We start from the raw sequence: 13861 nt of genomic DNA on the forward strand, positions 1-13861 counted from the left end.
AAAGCAAGGAAATAGATTCTCCCTTAGAGCCTCTGGAAAGAAACTCAGCCCTGCCAATATACTTTGATTTAGCCCGGTGAGGTCATCAGATTCATCAGATTTTGACCTATAGAATTAAAAGATAATAAATTTGTATTGCTTAAAACTGTAAGTTTAATGTAATTTGCGATGGCAGTAATAGGAAACCAAGATTAGAGTGTATTCCTGAAAGCCAGAAGACCATTCCTGCATCTGCAATTTGGAGACAATAATAGAGAAGACCTCAGCCTGGCCAAGAAGCTATAGGTGCTCCTCATTAAACCCTTGCCATTGCCTATGTTTTGGGGAGCATAAGGCTTGATCATTACTCTTGGGTAAATATTATGAGCATGGGGCTAACTAGAATCACTAAAATTTAAAAAATCAATGAAATTATTAAAAGTACTGAGTTTATAGAGGATGTCACAATTTGTCATTTTAATTTTTGTAACTCAATCACTAATAATTTTTCCTATGCATTTTCTTTCATTGTTCCTTATTTCTCTTCTCTAACTATATAAGCACCATGACTATTTCCTAAATTGATGGAGGAGAAGGAGGAGGGAGAGAAGAAGAGGAAAATAGGGAGCAAATGAGGGAAGTGAGGCGACAAGAGAAAATGTCACAGCTGGACAGATCCAATAAAATAAATTGGGTGGAATAAAGTAGTTCTACTCACAGCTCTACAATAACTTGCTGAGCAACATTTTAAAATTCTGTCCAATGCTGCTGTTTCCATTTCCACCTCTGTAGAATAAGGATGTTGAAGTCGATGAACTCTACAGTTCTCTTTGTATTTCATATTTTATTGTATTAGCAGTAAAAGAGGAAGTAAAGAGAACATGATGAGATGACTGTGATATACTTATGACTAAGTTTTTTTGCCAAGTATCTAATACTCTGCATTCTATTTCTAATTTCAGAGACTGTTCGAAGATCTTATAAAATAAAGAATAGGAAAATACTTGAACATTGCTTGTTTTATATAAATATTATGTCTCCCATTACCATCATATTGCCTTAGTACTTTACTTTTTATAACACTTGGATGTAAGAAAGCAGAACAGCATAAGTACAGCCTATCCAATTTTATTTCAAGATACAACAAAAAATCATTTTTGATGATAGTAAAGGCTTCAGAGTTTTCAATTAGATTAGATATTTTGGCAAAGAACCCAGGTACGACTAACACCTGCTGAGCCTACTTCCTTCCCATCAACGTTTGTTGCCTGCCTTTTTAAACAAATGGAGATCATTTGAGCAGATTGAAAATAGTAATTGGGGTACTGGGATTTAGCTAATTAAAAATAAGTGATACTGCTGCACTGTCATTACCTTATGCTCATAGGTGCTCTTTTCTAAACATTTACATCCATGTGTTAGTCTTCCATTTTAATACACTTCATGAACAGGCCTAAGCATATAAATAAAAATTTTGTTCATGTACTCTTCAAACTTTTCTGATACATTCTGTCGTTAGACATGCATGGCATATTCAAGGAGTGAACAAGGATAGTCAATGCTTTTTATATTATCTCAGTAACTTACTTTTCATAACACTTTGATGTGAGAGAGCAGAACAATGTAAGTACAGCCTATCCAATTTTATTTCAGGATGCAACCCAAACAATCATTTTTGATGATTTTGATGAAAGGCTATCATCAAAAATGATAGCAAAGGCTATCTTAACTATCCTGACAAGGGTACTTAAGAGAAAGGCTATCCTTGGAAACTGTGAGAATCCCAGAAACTCCTGCTTAAAGAGGAGGAAAATATCTAAAACCCAACCAAAATTAGTGCAGAGACACCATAATCTGGGCATTGCAAAGCCCATTACTAGAAGCAATGACAATGCACATCCTAGTCAATGCTTTACTAATAAATAATATTAACAGCACGTTTGGACAGAAGAATGAAGAGTTTATTAAAATAAAATCTTTTTCACTTATCTCTTTTGGAAAGGAATACAAAACTATAAATTGTATCTATAATGCAGTTTGGATCATTCATTGATCCAATGGCTTCAGATATCTGAATTATAGAATCCATGCCTTTCCTTCCCAGAGTTATAGATCCAGATTGATCCAGTTATAGATCAGTCATTGATCCAAACTGCAGTTTGACAGAACTAACATACAAGCCAGTTTTTGAAGACTGGAAAGTAAAGTAGACCTGGTGATCAATAATATTAGAATACTTCTCAAAAGAGGAAATTAATAGATGACCTTACTAAAGATACGCATTTCTCAAATGGGTTTGAGCAGTCACATTAGTCAGTAGAAACCAGATCTACAGAATGGCTGATAACAAGATGAATGGAACCACCTCCTAAATGGGTGGCAGAATCTGGATCTATAACTCTGGAAAGGGAAGACATGGATTCTATAATTCAGATATCTGAAGCCATTGGATCCACAACCCAGTGAGGAGCAGCTCCTGGATCCACAGCTCGGGGAGCAGCAGCTATTGGATCCAAAACTCCGAGATCCAACGTGCATAGTCGGGCAAGAATTGCAGAGCATGTGGGTCTTGGGGTAGTAGCAGGAGGTCTGGCAGGGGCTGAACTCCACACAGGATGTCTGACAGCTGTTGGGCCTCCAGCAGGTCTCCTGACAGCCCCTATAGAGAGAGGAACCCAGCTGGCAGGTGCTGGGAGAACAGAGATCAGTGCTGTAGACCAGGTTGCTGGGGTAGGAAGAGCCACAGGAAGATCCTGGGTAGCGCAGGTAGCCCCCACAGGAGCAGGCGGGGAAGCTTCCAGAGCAGCAGTTGTAGGACATGTTGACGGGAGATGTGAGTTCAGCTGAGTGTCCCTGTTAAGATTCTGAGTTTTGGCCGGGCGCGGTGGCTCAAGCCTGTAATCCCAGCGCTTTGGGAGGCCGAGACGTGCGGATCACGAGGTCAAGAGATCGAGACCATCCTGGCTAACACGGTGAAACCCCGTCTCTACTAAAAAATACAAAAACTAGCCGGGCGAGGTGGCGGGCGCCTGTAGTCCCAGCTACTCGGGAGGCTGAGGCAGGAGAATGGCGTGAACCCGGGAGGCGGAGCTTGCAGTGAGCTGAGATCCGGCCACTGCACTCCAGCCCCGGCGACAGAGCGAGACTCCGTCTCAATAAAAAAAAAAAAAAAAAAAAAAAAAGATTCTGAGTTTTAATGTTGCATCCTGGACAGTGCCATTTATATTCTCTCAGCAATAGGTGTGGTGCCCAACAGAGTCATCCTTCACATTTTTGTGCTCCCTCATTTACATATGTGTAACTGAGCAATCTTGTCTGTAATTGCATCTGAATAGTTTTCCACATGTTGTATTTATGGGTGCTATAATTTTGGTGTTATAACACAAAGTCAATGAACTGCACTTACGTCAGAAATGCTATGACTGTTTTGTATTAATGCTTATTTTATTATGTCTAGGAAGGCACCTCCTTTTCCTCCTAGCATAATTTTCATGTGTCTTGTTATTGGCTGTTATGGGCCAATAGTTTTCCCTAAACAGTGAGAAATGAGATAAAGTTACGTGTCTTTTTTTGTCAATGGATTAGAGATACAACTTTGGCCTTAATGAGAAACCTGCTAAAAACTAAACCTACTTATCACCATCCTTTCTCATTCTACAAAAGTTTCCTTCATCTATTGTGTACTACTACCCACTGTGTCTCACATCCAATGTAGAAGAAAAAGTATAAGTCAAGACAAATTGAATAACATTGATGCCTATGACCAGAAGGAAACCTGGACAATTATTTGGAGATGTGGTGACAGCAAAGGATGGAACTGAGACAATCACAAATGAAAACCAATTCGGGGGCCTTATGAAGAGAATCAAAGTGGCAGATAAACACCATTGAAATGTGAGGGAAAAAATAAATGAATTTCAGATTCAGTGCATCTAATATGAGGCCCATGGTCCTAACAGATTCTCATTCACATGTGTGGCAGCCTGGAGAATTCACATCTCGGATCTTAAATTACAGGAGGCTTAAATAACCAATGACCCTACCTGCTGTGTTCTAAAAGTTAACACTGCACTTTTTGGGAAGGCTTGCTTTCTCTGGGCTGCTCCCAGGCAAAGACTGAGCACAGTGGAGATATAGGGATTCCTGGAAGATACTTGACAGCCAGCTTTGACTCAGGGTTTCCTCAATGACCTTAAAGAGCTACTGTCCCCTGCATAGGTCTCAAGCACTTCTTTCTCTTTCTCTTTCTCCTTCACTTGGGCCAGACCTATGTCCAAATCTTACAACTCTCCCAACCTCTCCCAGGGGAGACTCTAGAAAGAGAAAAAATGCAGAATGTCTGTAAATATTGAATCTTGTTTATACTTTTTAAAAAGTGATACTGTTTGGATTTGTGTCCCTGCCCAAATCTCAAGTCAAATTGTAATCCGCAATATTGGGGAAGGCCTGGTGGGAGGTGATTGGATCATGGGTGTGGACTTCCCCTTTGCTGTTCTCATGCTGGTGAGTGAGTTCTCATGAGATCTGGTTGTTTAAAAATGTGTAGCACCTCGCCCTTCACTCTCTTCCTTCTGCTCCAGCCTTGTAGGACTGCCTGCTTCCCCTTCATTTTCCACCACGATTGTAAGTTTCCTGAGGCCTTCCCAGCCATGCATCCTGTACAGCCTGCAGAATTGTGAATCAATTAAACCTCTTTTCTTTATAAATTACCAGATAATTTATAAAGTAGTAGTAGTTTATAGCAGTATGAGAATAGACTAATACAAAAAGTAAACCAATTTTTTGATGGATAGTAAAAAATTTAAACTGAACATTTTATCTCGAGTATGCCAATCAGGGTAAACAAAAAAAAAATTATTTCAGTTGTTCAATGATTTAAAGAAACAATAAAAAAACTTTTGAGTTTAGTTTTGGAGCTTATATTCAGACACTCTCCAGGTAATGTCCGCTAAAACCCATTTTTTCAGCCATCTCCACCTTAGTTAGACTAGATCTACACCATTCTCCTATTATTTCACATGTGAGTTGATGCCTTTTATCAAGATTGGTAAATTCCCAACTGTACTCTCTTCAAATATTGTTTCTGCCCCATTCTCTCCTCTTTCTTTTGCTTAGATACCTATGATAAACAAGGTACACTTTTTATCTATATTACATATGACTCATACTCTTTTTTTCTATTTTCAATCTTTATGTAGAAGTATTGGCTTTTGCTTATTGAGGTTGTAACCTGGACGGTTAGTGAAAACAAGATTTTCCAGCATGTTAGAGACATGTTGACTGGTATTTTAGAAAAGAGAAGCAGGTAGGTGCCAAAAGATGTAATTTTCAACTATGGATGAGACTCTGTTGAAAACATATCTCAAATATCCAAAGCCATTATTCATAGCCCAGTGAAAAGAATCATCTGTCAAAAGATCAGAAGGCTTTTGATGTATATCCCTGAGCCATATATTTTATGTGAAAGATCTCAATTTTTAATTGTTGATAAATAATTCAGTTAAAAAAAGAAACAACAATGATGAGGCTCCATATTAGACAAAACAAATAATACGATCTCCAAGATGAAGTGAGTCCAAAGTCGTGGCATTTACAAGTTCTTCTTAAACTTTTATGAAATTAATGTGAACAAAGTTTTAGAGATTTAGAGGCAGAGAGAAGGGAAGAACACCTCTTTTCACAATAACTGGTTCAGAAAAGGATTTTTGAATAAGGAACCTGGATTAACTGAAGACAAATTCACTAAATCCCTCAGTTTCGCCTGAATAAATTCATGCTCCCCATTTAACTCGTAAGTTTGGTATTCAAGATTATTTTAAAGAGTTACGTTTGAAACAAAAGAAAATGGGGAAGGAATAGTTTCCAAACCTACTTTCTAAGGCACAAGGTAAGGAGAAATCAACTGCTATTGAAAAATAGAAAGTAACTCACGGAATAGATACTTGAATTGGCCGTATTTGCTTCTTTCTTCATTCTTCTTCCTTCTGGAAGGCCTATATTAAGTTACTTTTCAATATTGCCATACATTTTAATCGAGAAAATTTCTAACATTATTGTTGTAAGTTTATTATATTTTATTATAAAATAAAACCATGACAGTACACTTTCTTTGGTCCTGAATATAATTTAACTACTTGTATTTCAACATAGAATATTTTGTGAATAAACTTACAGAGTGGCTATCCTCAAAGAATATGACAAAGCTGTCCAATTTTTATTTTTCAATATGGAATCTATAATTCAGCAGAGTTTTGCAAACAAACAAATGAACAAAACATAAAATATGACAAGTGAAAAAAAGAAACAAGATAAAATCAAACTTAAGCACAGAAGAAAAAAAAGAAAAATAGAGGGAAAGAGAGTCAGAGGAAGAGAGAGACAGAAAATAAGAGGAACATTCATCTACCATGCTGAGGAAAAGAGGACTGGGGAACAAAGAAACTTCCCATTTTCATAGGAAAATGTAGGATGGTACCTGGTTCTACAAGTGGCAAAAAGTCATTAAAAACCAGTAGTATGGAAAGGTAGAGACATTCTAAGAAAGTAGAAGCCCTGGATAATTATAAAAGTAGCTGATAAATATATCAAAGTTCATAAGATTTCTAATTTTGAAAATTTTTTCTCATGAAGACATTGAGACAAGACACATGCCAGCTTGAATGCAATAGGGAAAAAATTCTGAAATTCCTGAACTAACTTTTTGTTTCTCTTTCACTTGTTTCCTCCCTTCAGCAGATAAGCATTCAGCTGTTTGGCAGAATAGAGATGGACCTCAAATTGATCTTCTCTGTAACTGTGTGTCAGTCAAACTTCTTTTTGTTATCTTGTCTTTAAATACATGGCAAGGTTTCTTTCAGTTTCTGGCCATTTCTTTCTATCTCTGGTTTGCCTGTTCTTGATCTTTCTTCACTGGATATGAGACACACTTTATAACTGTAGTACTTAATGTATTAATTTTCTCTTACTGCCCTAAAAAATAACCACAAAGTAATTTTGGAGTATAGCAATGAATGGTGACAAGACAGATCATTTTCACAAATGTTCTCATCCAGGTAGAAACTAATACATTGCACCAGAAAAAAACTAATGTTATCTCTTTCCCCACTCTTAGGAGGAAAACATCCACTAGCAAAGCCAGATGTGAGTACACAGGAAAAGAGGCAGGTAGCATGTGCCAAAGAAACAGGAAGAGCTTTCCTTCTCATGATGAACTAGACATTAACGTAAAACAGTCATAGCATTTCTGACATAAGTGCAGTTCATTTGGCTTTGTGCTGTAACACCAAAATTATAGCACCCATAAATACAATACATGGAAAAGTATTCAAATGCAATTACAGACAAGATTATGGAGTTACACATATGTAAATGAGGGACCACAAATATGTAAAGGATGACTCTGTTGGGCACCACACCTATTGCTGAGAGGATATAAATGCCCTTGTCCAGGATGCAACATTAAAACTCAGAATCTTCCCGGGTACACTCAACTGAACTCACAGCTCATCAGCATGTCCTACAACTGCTGCTCTGGAAACTTCTCCTCCCGCTCCTTTGGGGGCTACCTGCACTACCCAGGCTGCAACCCCTACAGCACTGCACTCTGCTCTCCCAGCGTCTGCCAGCTGGGCTCCTCTCTCTACAGGAACTGTCAGAAGACCTGCTGGGAGCCCACCAGCTGCCGGAAATCCTGCTACCGCCGCAGGACCTCCATGCTTTGCAGTCCCTGCCAGACAACTTGCACCAGATCTCTAGGCTTTGGGTCCAGCAGCTGTCGCTCCCAGGGCTATGGATCTAGGAGCTGCTACTCGCTGGGAAGTGGATCCAGTGGCTTCAGATTCCTGAAATATGGAGGTTGTGGTTTTCCTTCCCTGAGTTATGGATCCAGATTCTGCTACCCAAACTACTTAGCTTCTAGAGCCTGGCAGTCTTCTTGTTATAGACCAATCTGTGGATCTCGCTTCTATCAATTCACCTGCTAAATTTCTAGATCCTTTTGAGTATTGGGATCAAAGTCTCTACTGAATGCAGCCATTGTTTTCATTCTTGCCAGTTCCCAATATCCTTTTATTCTTCTTCCACCAGCTTCTTGCATCACCAACTTCTGGCAGACTGTGAAATTAATAAGTAACCTAATATTAAGTTCTAATATCTTTACCATTGATCGAATATATGCTATCTGATTTTCATCCAAAAACTGTTGAAAATGGAAATTTTAATCTAATAAATTTACGTAATCTGGCACCCAAATATATTATTCACATTGTTATTATTTTATTATTATTATTTTGCTTACATTTTTGCATTCAAGAATTTTGGAGATTTAAGTAAAAATCAATATGACTGTGTAACTGGATTTGGGGCACATATAATGTGACAGATTTGAGATCATTTCTCTTGAAATTAGGTATGTTGTTTATTAAGAGTAATCATTTCTGGAAGACCATAGTTTGCATCTGCAGACTTGTCTCAACAGCAGTGAGAGTTGTCTAAGAATGAAGGATATGCATTTCTGCTGATACAGGAAAGCAGATTTGATGAATAAACTAGAAATGCAGACAACAAGACTAGGATGTAATTTATAAGGTAAACTGTATGCTTATACTAAAGGTTACTTAAAGTCTAGTATCTGAATGTGGATTTTCAACCAAGAGAAAAGTGAAACTTAAACAACTGCTAGGACAGACACTTTGCTCTTTGTTAGCAGGCGTAAGTGCCAAGGTTCCTACCTCCCACTGGTAAGGAGAGTAAGGATCGTTCACCAGCGATCTTAAGTGGGAATGATTGGGTCCAGGAGGCTTGGGTAACCTACTGATGCTTCCTCAAGGCTCAACCCCAATCAAGCTAACGGCAACACACCTGAGCCATGTTGAACACGCATTTATATCCATTAGTCTTACGTGGATCCTCCTCTCCCCAGAACAGAGCTAATGTCAAAGATTTGGGTTCAAACAGTTTATATAGCACAAGATCCCAGGAAGCAAGTAGGAGACACTATGGAAGATGAAAGAATCAAAGAGGAAAATCTAAAGAAAGCGTGCATTTTTGAGTTTACTTTATGAAGAGCAACTTGGCTCAATCTTGTAAGGACCTTTTAGGAGCATGTAGAATGACTTAGAATTGTCCATCACAGGATCAGATCAACGTGGAAAAACATTTATCCATCCACTTCCTTCTCCCATTGGCTGAACAACATCCAAGATGTGTAATTTTCAGGAACCTTATAATTATGCAAGGGAAGAATCACAGTGGGCTCCTTCTGTTTTCCTAGTTGTGACCTGGGAGAAGCCCGGGTACAGTAAAAGTGGTGTTGCATATGATTGAGGGCAGATGTTGTCTACATAAAGGTGGTTGGGTGGTTGAAGCCAACATAAAATGGTTTGCATTGCTATGCCTGTGGTCATAGGTGAGTGTATACCACACAAGAAAGCGAAAGAGGTATCAGGTAACAGATTTTCATTTAATACTTATCCCTATGAAAAGACAAATATTATATATTATAGACCTTTACAGGCATGGGGGAATGGAGACTCTAAAAGGGTTTAAAACTGGCCAAGGCTTACAGAACAAAGATCTGGTAGAATATGATCTCTTGAATGAATCTTGTTTTGTTATTCTTTTCTGTTTTTTCTTTTCCTTTTATTAAAAAAATACAACTCCTAGTTTAACCAAGGAATACTTCCTATTTCTAGTACTACAGAAATACTACAAAATTATTATTCATCTAAATAGATATAATCCACTATTGGATTTATTTGTTTAGCCTCATGAGTAGTGTCAGTAATAAAGAATGAAAATACAAATAAATTTAGAGTTTAGGAGAAGAGCTCCAAAGAAGGTGAACTAATTTATTTAAATAACATTTTAACTATTATAACAAATACTAGAGTAATAGAAAAATATTCGATGGCACCTCAGGAAGAAAATGTTAGGAATTCTGAGGGCTATGACATATCTTAACATTTTAATTATTATAGTGAGTATAACTTAGTTTTTTCAGATTTAGGATCCAAGATGATAGATATAAAGTGCTGCCTTCAATAATACCAAACATTATGAACAAGAATGGTGAAATTGCAGACTCTTGTGACATCTCACAAATAATGTAAACCAGAGTCCCATTTTGGTGAGGTTGGACTGAAGGAGAATAAAACCAATCAGAGTGAATACATGGCAATATTCTTTATTATTATTATTATTATTATACTTTAATTTCTAGGGTACATGTGCATAACGTGCAGGTTTGTTACATATGTATACTTTTGCCATGTTGGTGTGCTGCACCCATCAACTCGTCAGCACCCATCAACTCGTCCTTTACATCAGGTATAACTCCCAATGCAATCTCTCCCCACCTCCCCCTTCCCCGTGATAGGCCCCAGTGTGTGATGTTCCCCATCCCGAGTCCAAGTGATCTCATTGTTCAGTTCCCACCTATGAGTGAGAATATGCAGTGTTTGGTTTTCTGTTCTTGTGATAGTTTGCTAAGAATGATGGTTTCCAGCTGCATCCATGTCCCTACAAAGGACACAAACTCATCCTTTTTTATGGCTGCATAGTATTCCATGGTGTATATGTGCCACATTTTCTTAATCCAGTCTGTCACTGATGGACATTTAGGTTGATTCCAAGACTTTGCTATTGTGAATAGTGCCACAATAAACATACGTGTGCATGTGTCTTTATAGCAGCATGATTTATAATCCTTTGGGTATATACCCAGTAATGGGATGGCTGGGTCATGTGGTACATCTAGTTCTAGATCCTTGAGGAATCGCCATACTGTTTTCCATAATGGTTGAACTAGTTTACACTCCCACCAACAGTGTAAAAGTGTTCCTATTTCTCCACATCTTCTCCAGCATCTGTTGTTTCCTGACTTTTTAATGATTGCCATTCTAACTGGTGTGAGATGGTATTTCATTGTGGTTTTGATTTGCATTTCTCTGATGGCCAGTGATGATGAGCATTTTTTCATGTGTCTGTTGGCTGTATGAATGTCTTCTTTTGAGAAATTCTTTTCATATCCTTTGCCCACTTTTTGATGGGGTTGTTTGTTTTTTTCTTGTAAATTTGTTTGAGTTCTTCATAGGTTCTGGATATTAGCCCTTTGTCAGATGAGTAGATTGCAAAAATTTTCTCCCATTCTGTAGGTAGTTTCTTTTGTTCACTCTGTTCACTCTGATGGTAGTTTCTTTTGCTGTGCAGAAGCTCTTTAGTTTAATGAGATCCCATTTGTCAATTTTGGCTTTTGCTGCCGTTGCTTTTGGTGTTTTAGACATGAAGTCTTTGCCCATGCCTATGTCCTGAATGGTACTACCTAGGTTTTCCTCTAGGGTTTTTATGGTATTAGGTCTAACATTTAAGTCTCTAATCCATCTTGAATTAATTTTCGTATAAGGAGTAAGGAAAGGATCCAGTTTCAGCTTTCTACTTATGGCTAGCCAATTTTCCCAGCACCATTTATTAAATGGGGAATCCTTTCCCCATTTCTTGTTTCTCTCAGGTTTGTCAAAGATCAGATGGCTGTAGATGTGTGGTATTATTTCTGAGGACTCTGTTCTGTTCCATTGGTCTATATCTCTGTTTTGGTACCAGTACCATGCTGTTTTGGTTACTGTAGCCTTGTAGTATAGTTTGAAGTCAGGTAGCGTGATGCCTCCAGCTTTGTTCTTTTGACTTAGGATTGTCTTGGAGATGCGGGCCCTGTTTTGGTTCCATATGAACTTTAAAGCAGTTTTTTCCAATTCTGTGAAGAAACTCATTGGTAGCTTGATGGGGATGGCATTGAATCTATAAATAACCTTGGGCAGTATGGCCATTTTCACGATGTTGATTCTTCCTATCCATGAGCATGGTATGTTCTTCCATTTGTTTGTGTCCTCTTTTATTTCACTGAGCAGTGGTTTGTAGTTCTCCTTGAAGAGGTCCTTTACATCCCTTGTAAGTTGGATTCCTAGGTATTTTATTCTCTTTGAAGCAATTGTGAATGGAAGTTCATTCATGATTTGGCTCTCTGTTTGTCTGTTACTGGTGTATAAGAATGCATGTGATTTTTGCACATTAATTTTGTATCCTGAGACTTTGCTGAAGTTGCTTATCAGCTTAAGGAGATTTTGGGCTGAGACAATGGGGTTTTCTAAATATACAATCATGTCATCTGCAAACAGGGACAATTTGACTTCCTCTTTTCCTAACTGAATAGCCTTGATTTCTTTCTCTTGCCTGATTGCCGTAGCCAGAACTTCCAACACTATGTTGAATAGGAGTGGTGAGAGAGGGCATCCCTGTCTTGTGGCAGTTTTCAAAGGGAATTTTTCCAGTTTTTGCCCATTCAGTATGATATTGGCTGTGGGTTTGTCATAAATAGCTCTTATTATTTTGAGATACATTCCATCAATACCAAATTTATTGAGCGTTTTTAGTATGAAGGGCTGTTGAATTTTGTCAAAAGCCTTTTCTTCTTCTATTGAGATAATCATGTGGTTCTTGTCTTTGGTTCTGTTTATATGCTGGATTATGTTTATTGATTTGCAAATGTTGAACCAGCCTTGCATCCCAGGGATGAAGCCCACTTAATCATGGTGGATAAGCTTTTTGATGTGCTGCTGAATCCGGTTTGCCAGTATTTTATTGAGGATTTTTGCATCGATGTTCATCAGGGATATTGGTCTAAAATTCTCTTTTGTTGTTGTGTCTCTGCCAGGCTTTGGTATCAGGATGATGTTGGCCTCATAAAATGAGTTAGGGAGGATTCCCTCTTTTTCTATTGATTGGAATAGTTTCAGAAGGAAGGGTACCAGGTCCTCCTTGTACCTCTGGTAGAATTCTGCTGTGAATCCATCTGGTCCTGGACTTTTTTTGGTTGGTAGGCTATTAATTATTGCCTCAATTTCAGAGCCTGCTATTGGTCTATTCAGGGATTCAACTTCTTCCTGGTTTAGTCTTGGAAGAGTGTAAGTATCCAGGAAATTATCCATTTCTTCTAGATTTTCTAGTTTATTTGCATAGAGGTGTTTATAGTATTCTCTGATGGTAGTTTGTATTTCTGTGGGGTCGGTGGTGATATCCCCTTTATCATTTTTTATTGCGTCGATTTGATTCTTCTCTCTTTTCTTCTTTATTAGTCTTGCTAGCGGTCTGTCAATTTTGTTGATCTTTTCAAAAAACCAACTCCTGGATTCATTGATTTTTTGGAGGGTTTTTTGTGTCCCTATCTCCTTCCATTCTGCTCTGATCTTAGTTATTTATTCCCTTCTGCTAGCTTTCGAATGTGTTTGCTCTTGCTTCTCTAGTTCTTTTAATTGCGATGTTAGAGTGTCAATTTTAGATCTTTCCTGCTTTCTCTTGTGGGCATTTAGTGCTATAAATTTCCCTCTACACACTGCTTTAAATGCGTCCCAGAGATTCTGGTATGTTGTATCTTTGTTCTCATTGGTTTCAAAGAACATCTTTATTTCTGCCTTCATTTCGTGATGTACCCAGTAGTCATTCAGGAGCAGGTTGTTCAGTTTCCATGTAGTTGAGCGGTTTTGATTGAGTTTCTTAGTCCTGAGTTCTAGTTTGATTGCACTGTGGTCTGAGAGACAGTTTGTTATAATTTCTGTTCTTGTACATTTGCTGAGGAGTGCTTTACTTCCAATTATGTGGTCAATTTTGGAATAAGTGCGATGTGGTGCTGAGAAGAATGTATATTCTGTTGATTTGGGGTGGAGAGTTCTATAGATGTCTATTAGGTCTGCTTGCTGCAGAGATGAGTTCAATTCCTGGACATCCTTGTTAACTTTCTGTCTCGTTGATCTGTCTAATGTTGACAGTGGAGTGTTGAAGTCTCCCATTATTATTGTATGGGAGTCTAAGTCTCTTTGTAAGTCTCTAAGGA

At 38.1% G+C, this 13861-nt stretch overlaps 2 protein-coding genes across 2 annotated transcripts; one reads left to right on the forward strand and one right to left on the reverse strand.

The window, feature by feature from the left end:
- Positions 1 to 2058: 2058 nt before the first annotated feature.
- On the reverse strand, positions 2059 to 2803 carry LOC116274587 (keratin-associated protein 13-3). Its single transcript, XM_031665692.1, has one exon. It carries the CDS (start codon positions 2797 to 2799, stop codon positions 2293 to 2295), a length of 507 nt encoding a protein of 168 aa, XP_031521552.1. The 5' UTR covers positions 2800 to 2803; the 3' UTR covers positions 2059 to 2292.
- A 3413-nt stretch (positions 2804 to 6216) lies between these two features.
- On the forward strand, positions 6217 to 10192 carry LOC116274588 (keratin-associated protein 13-4). Its single transcript, XM_031665693.1, has one exon. The coding sequence runs from the start codon at positions 7491 to 7493 to the stop codon at positions 7959 to 7961; it is 471 nt and encodes a 156-aa protein (XP_031521553.1). The 5' UTR covers positions 6217 to 7490; the 3' UTR covers positions 7962 to 10192.
- Positions 10193 to 13861: the final 3669 nt, after the last annotated feature.

Source organism: Papio anubis, chromosome 4 (assembly GCF_008728515.1).
Source record: "Papio anubis isolate 15944 chromosome 4, Panubis1.0, whole genome shotgun sequence".
Lineage (NCBI taxonomy): Eukaryota > Metazoa > Chordata > Mammalia > Primates > Cercopithecidae > Papio > Papio anubis.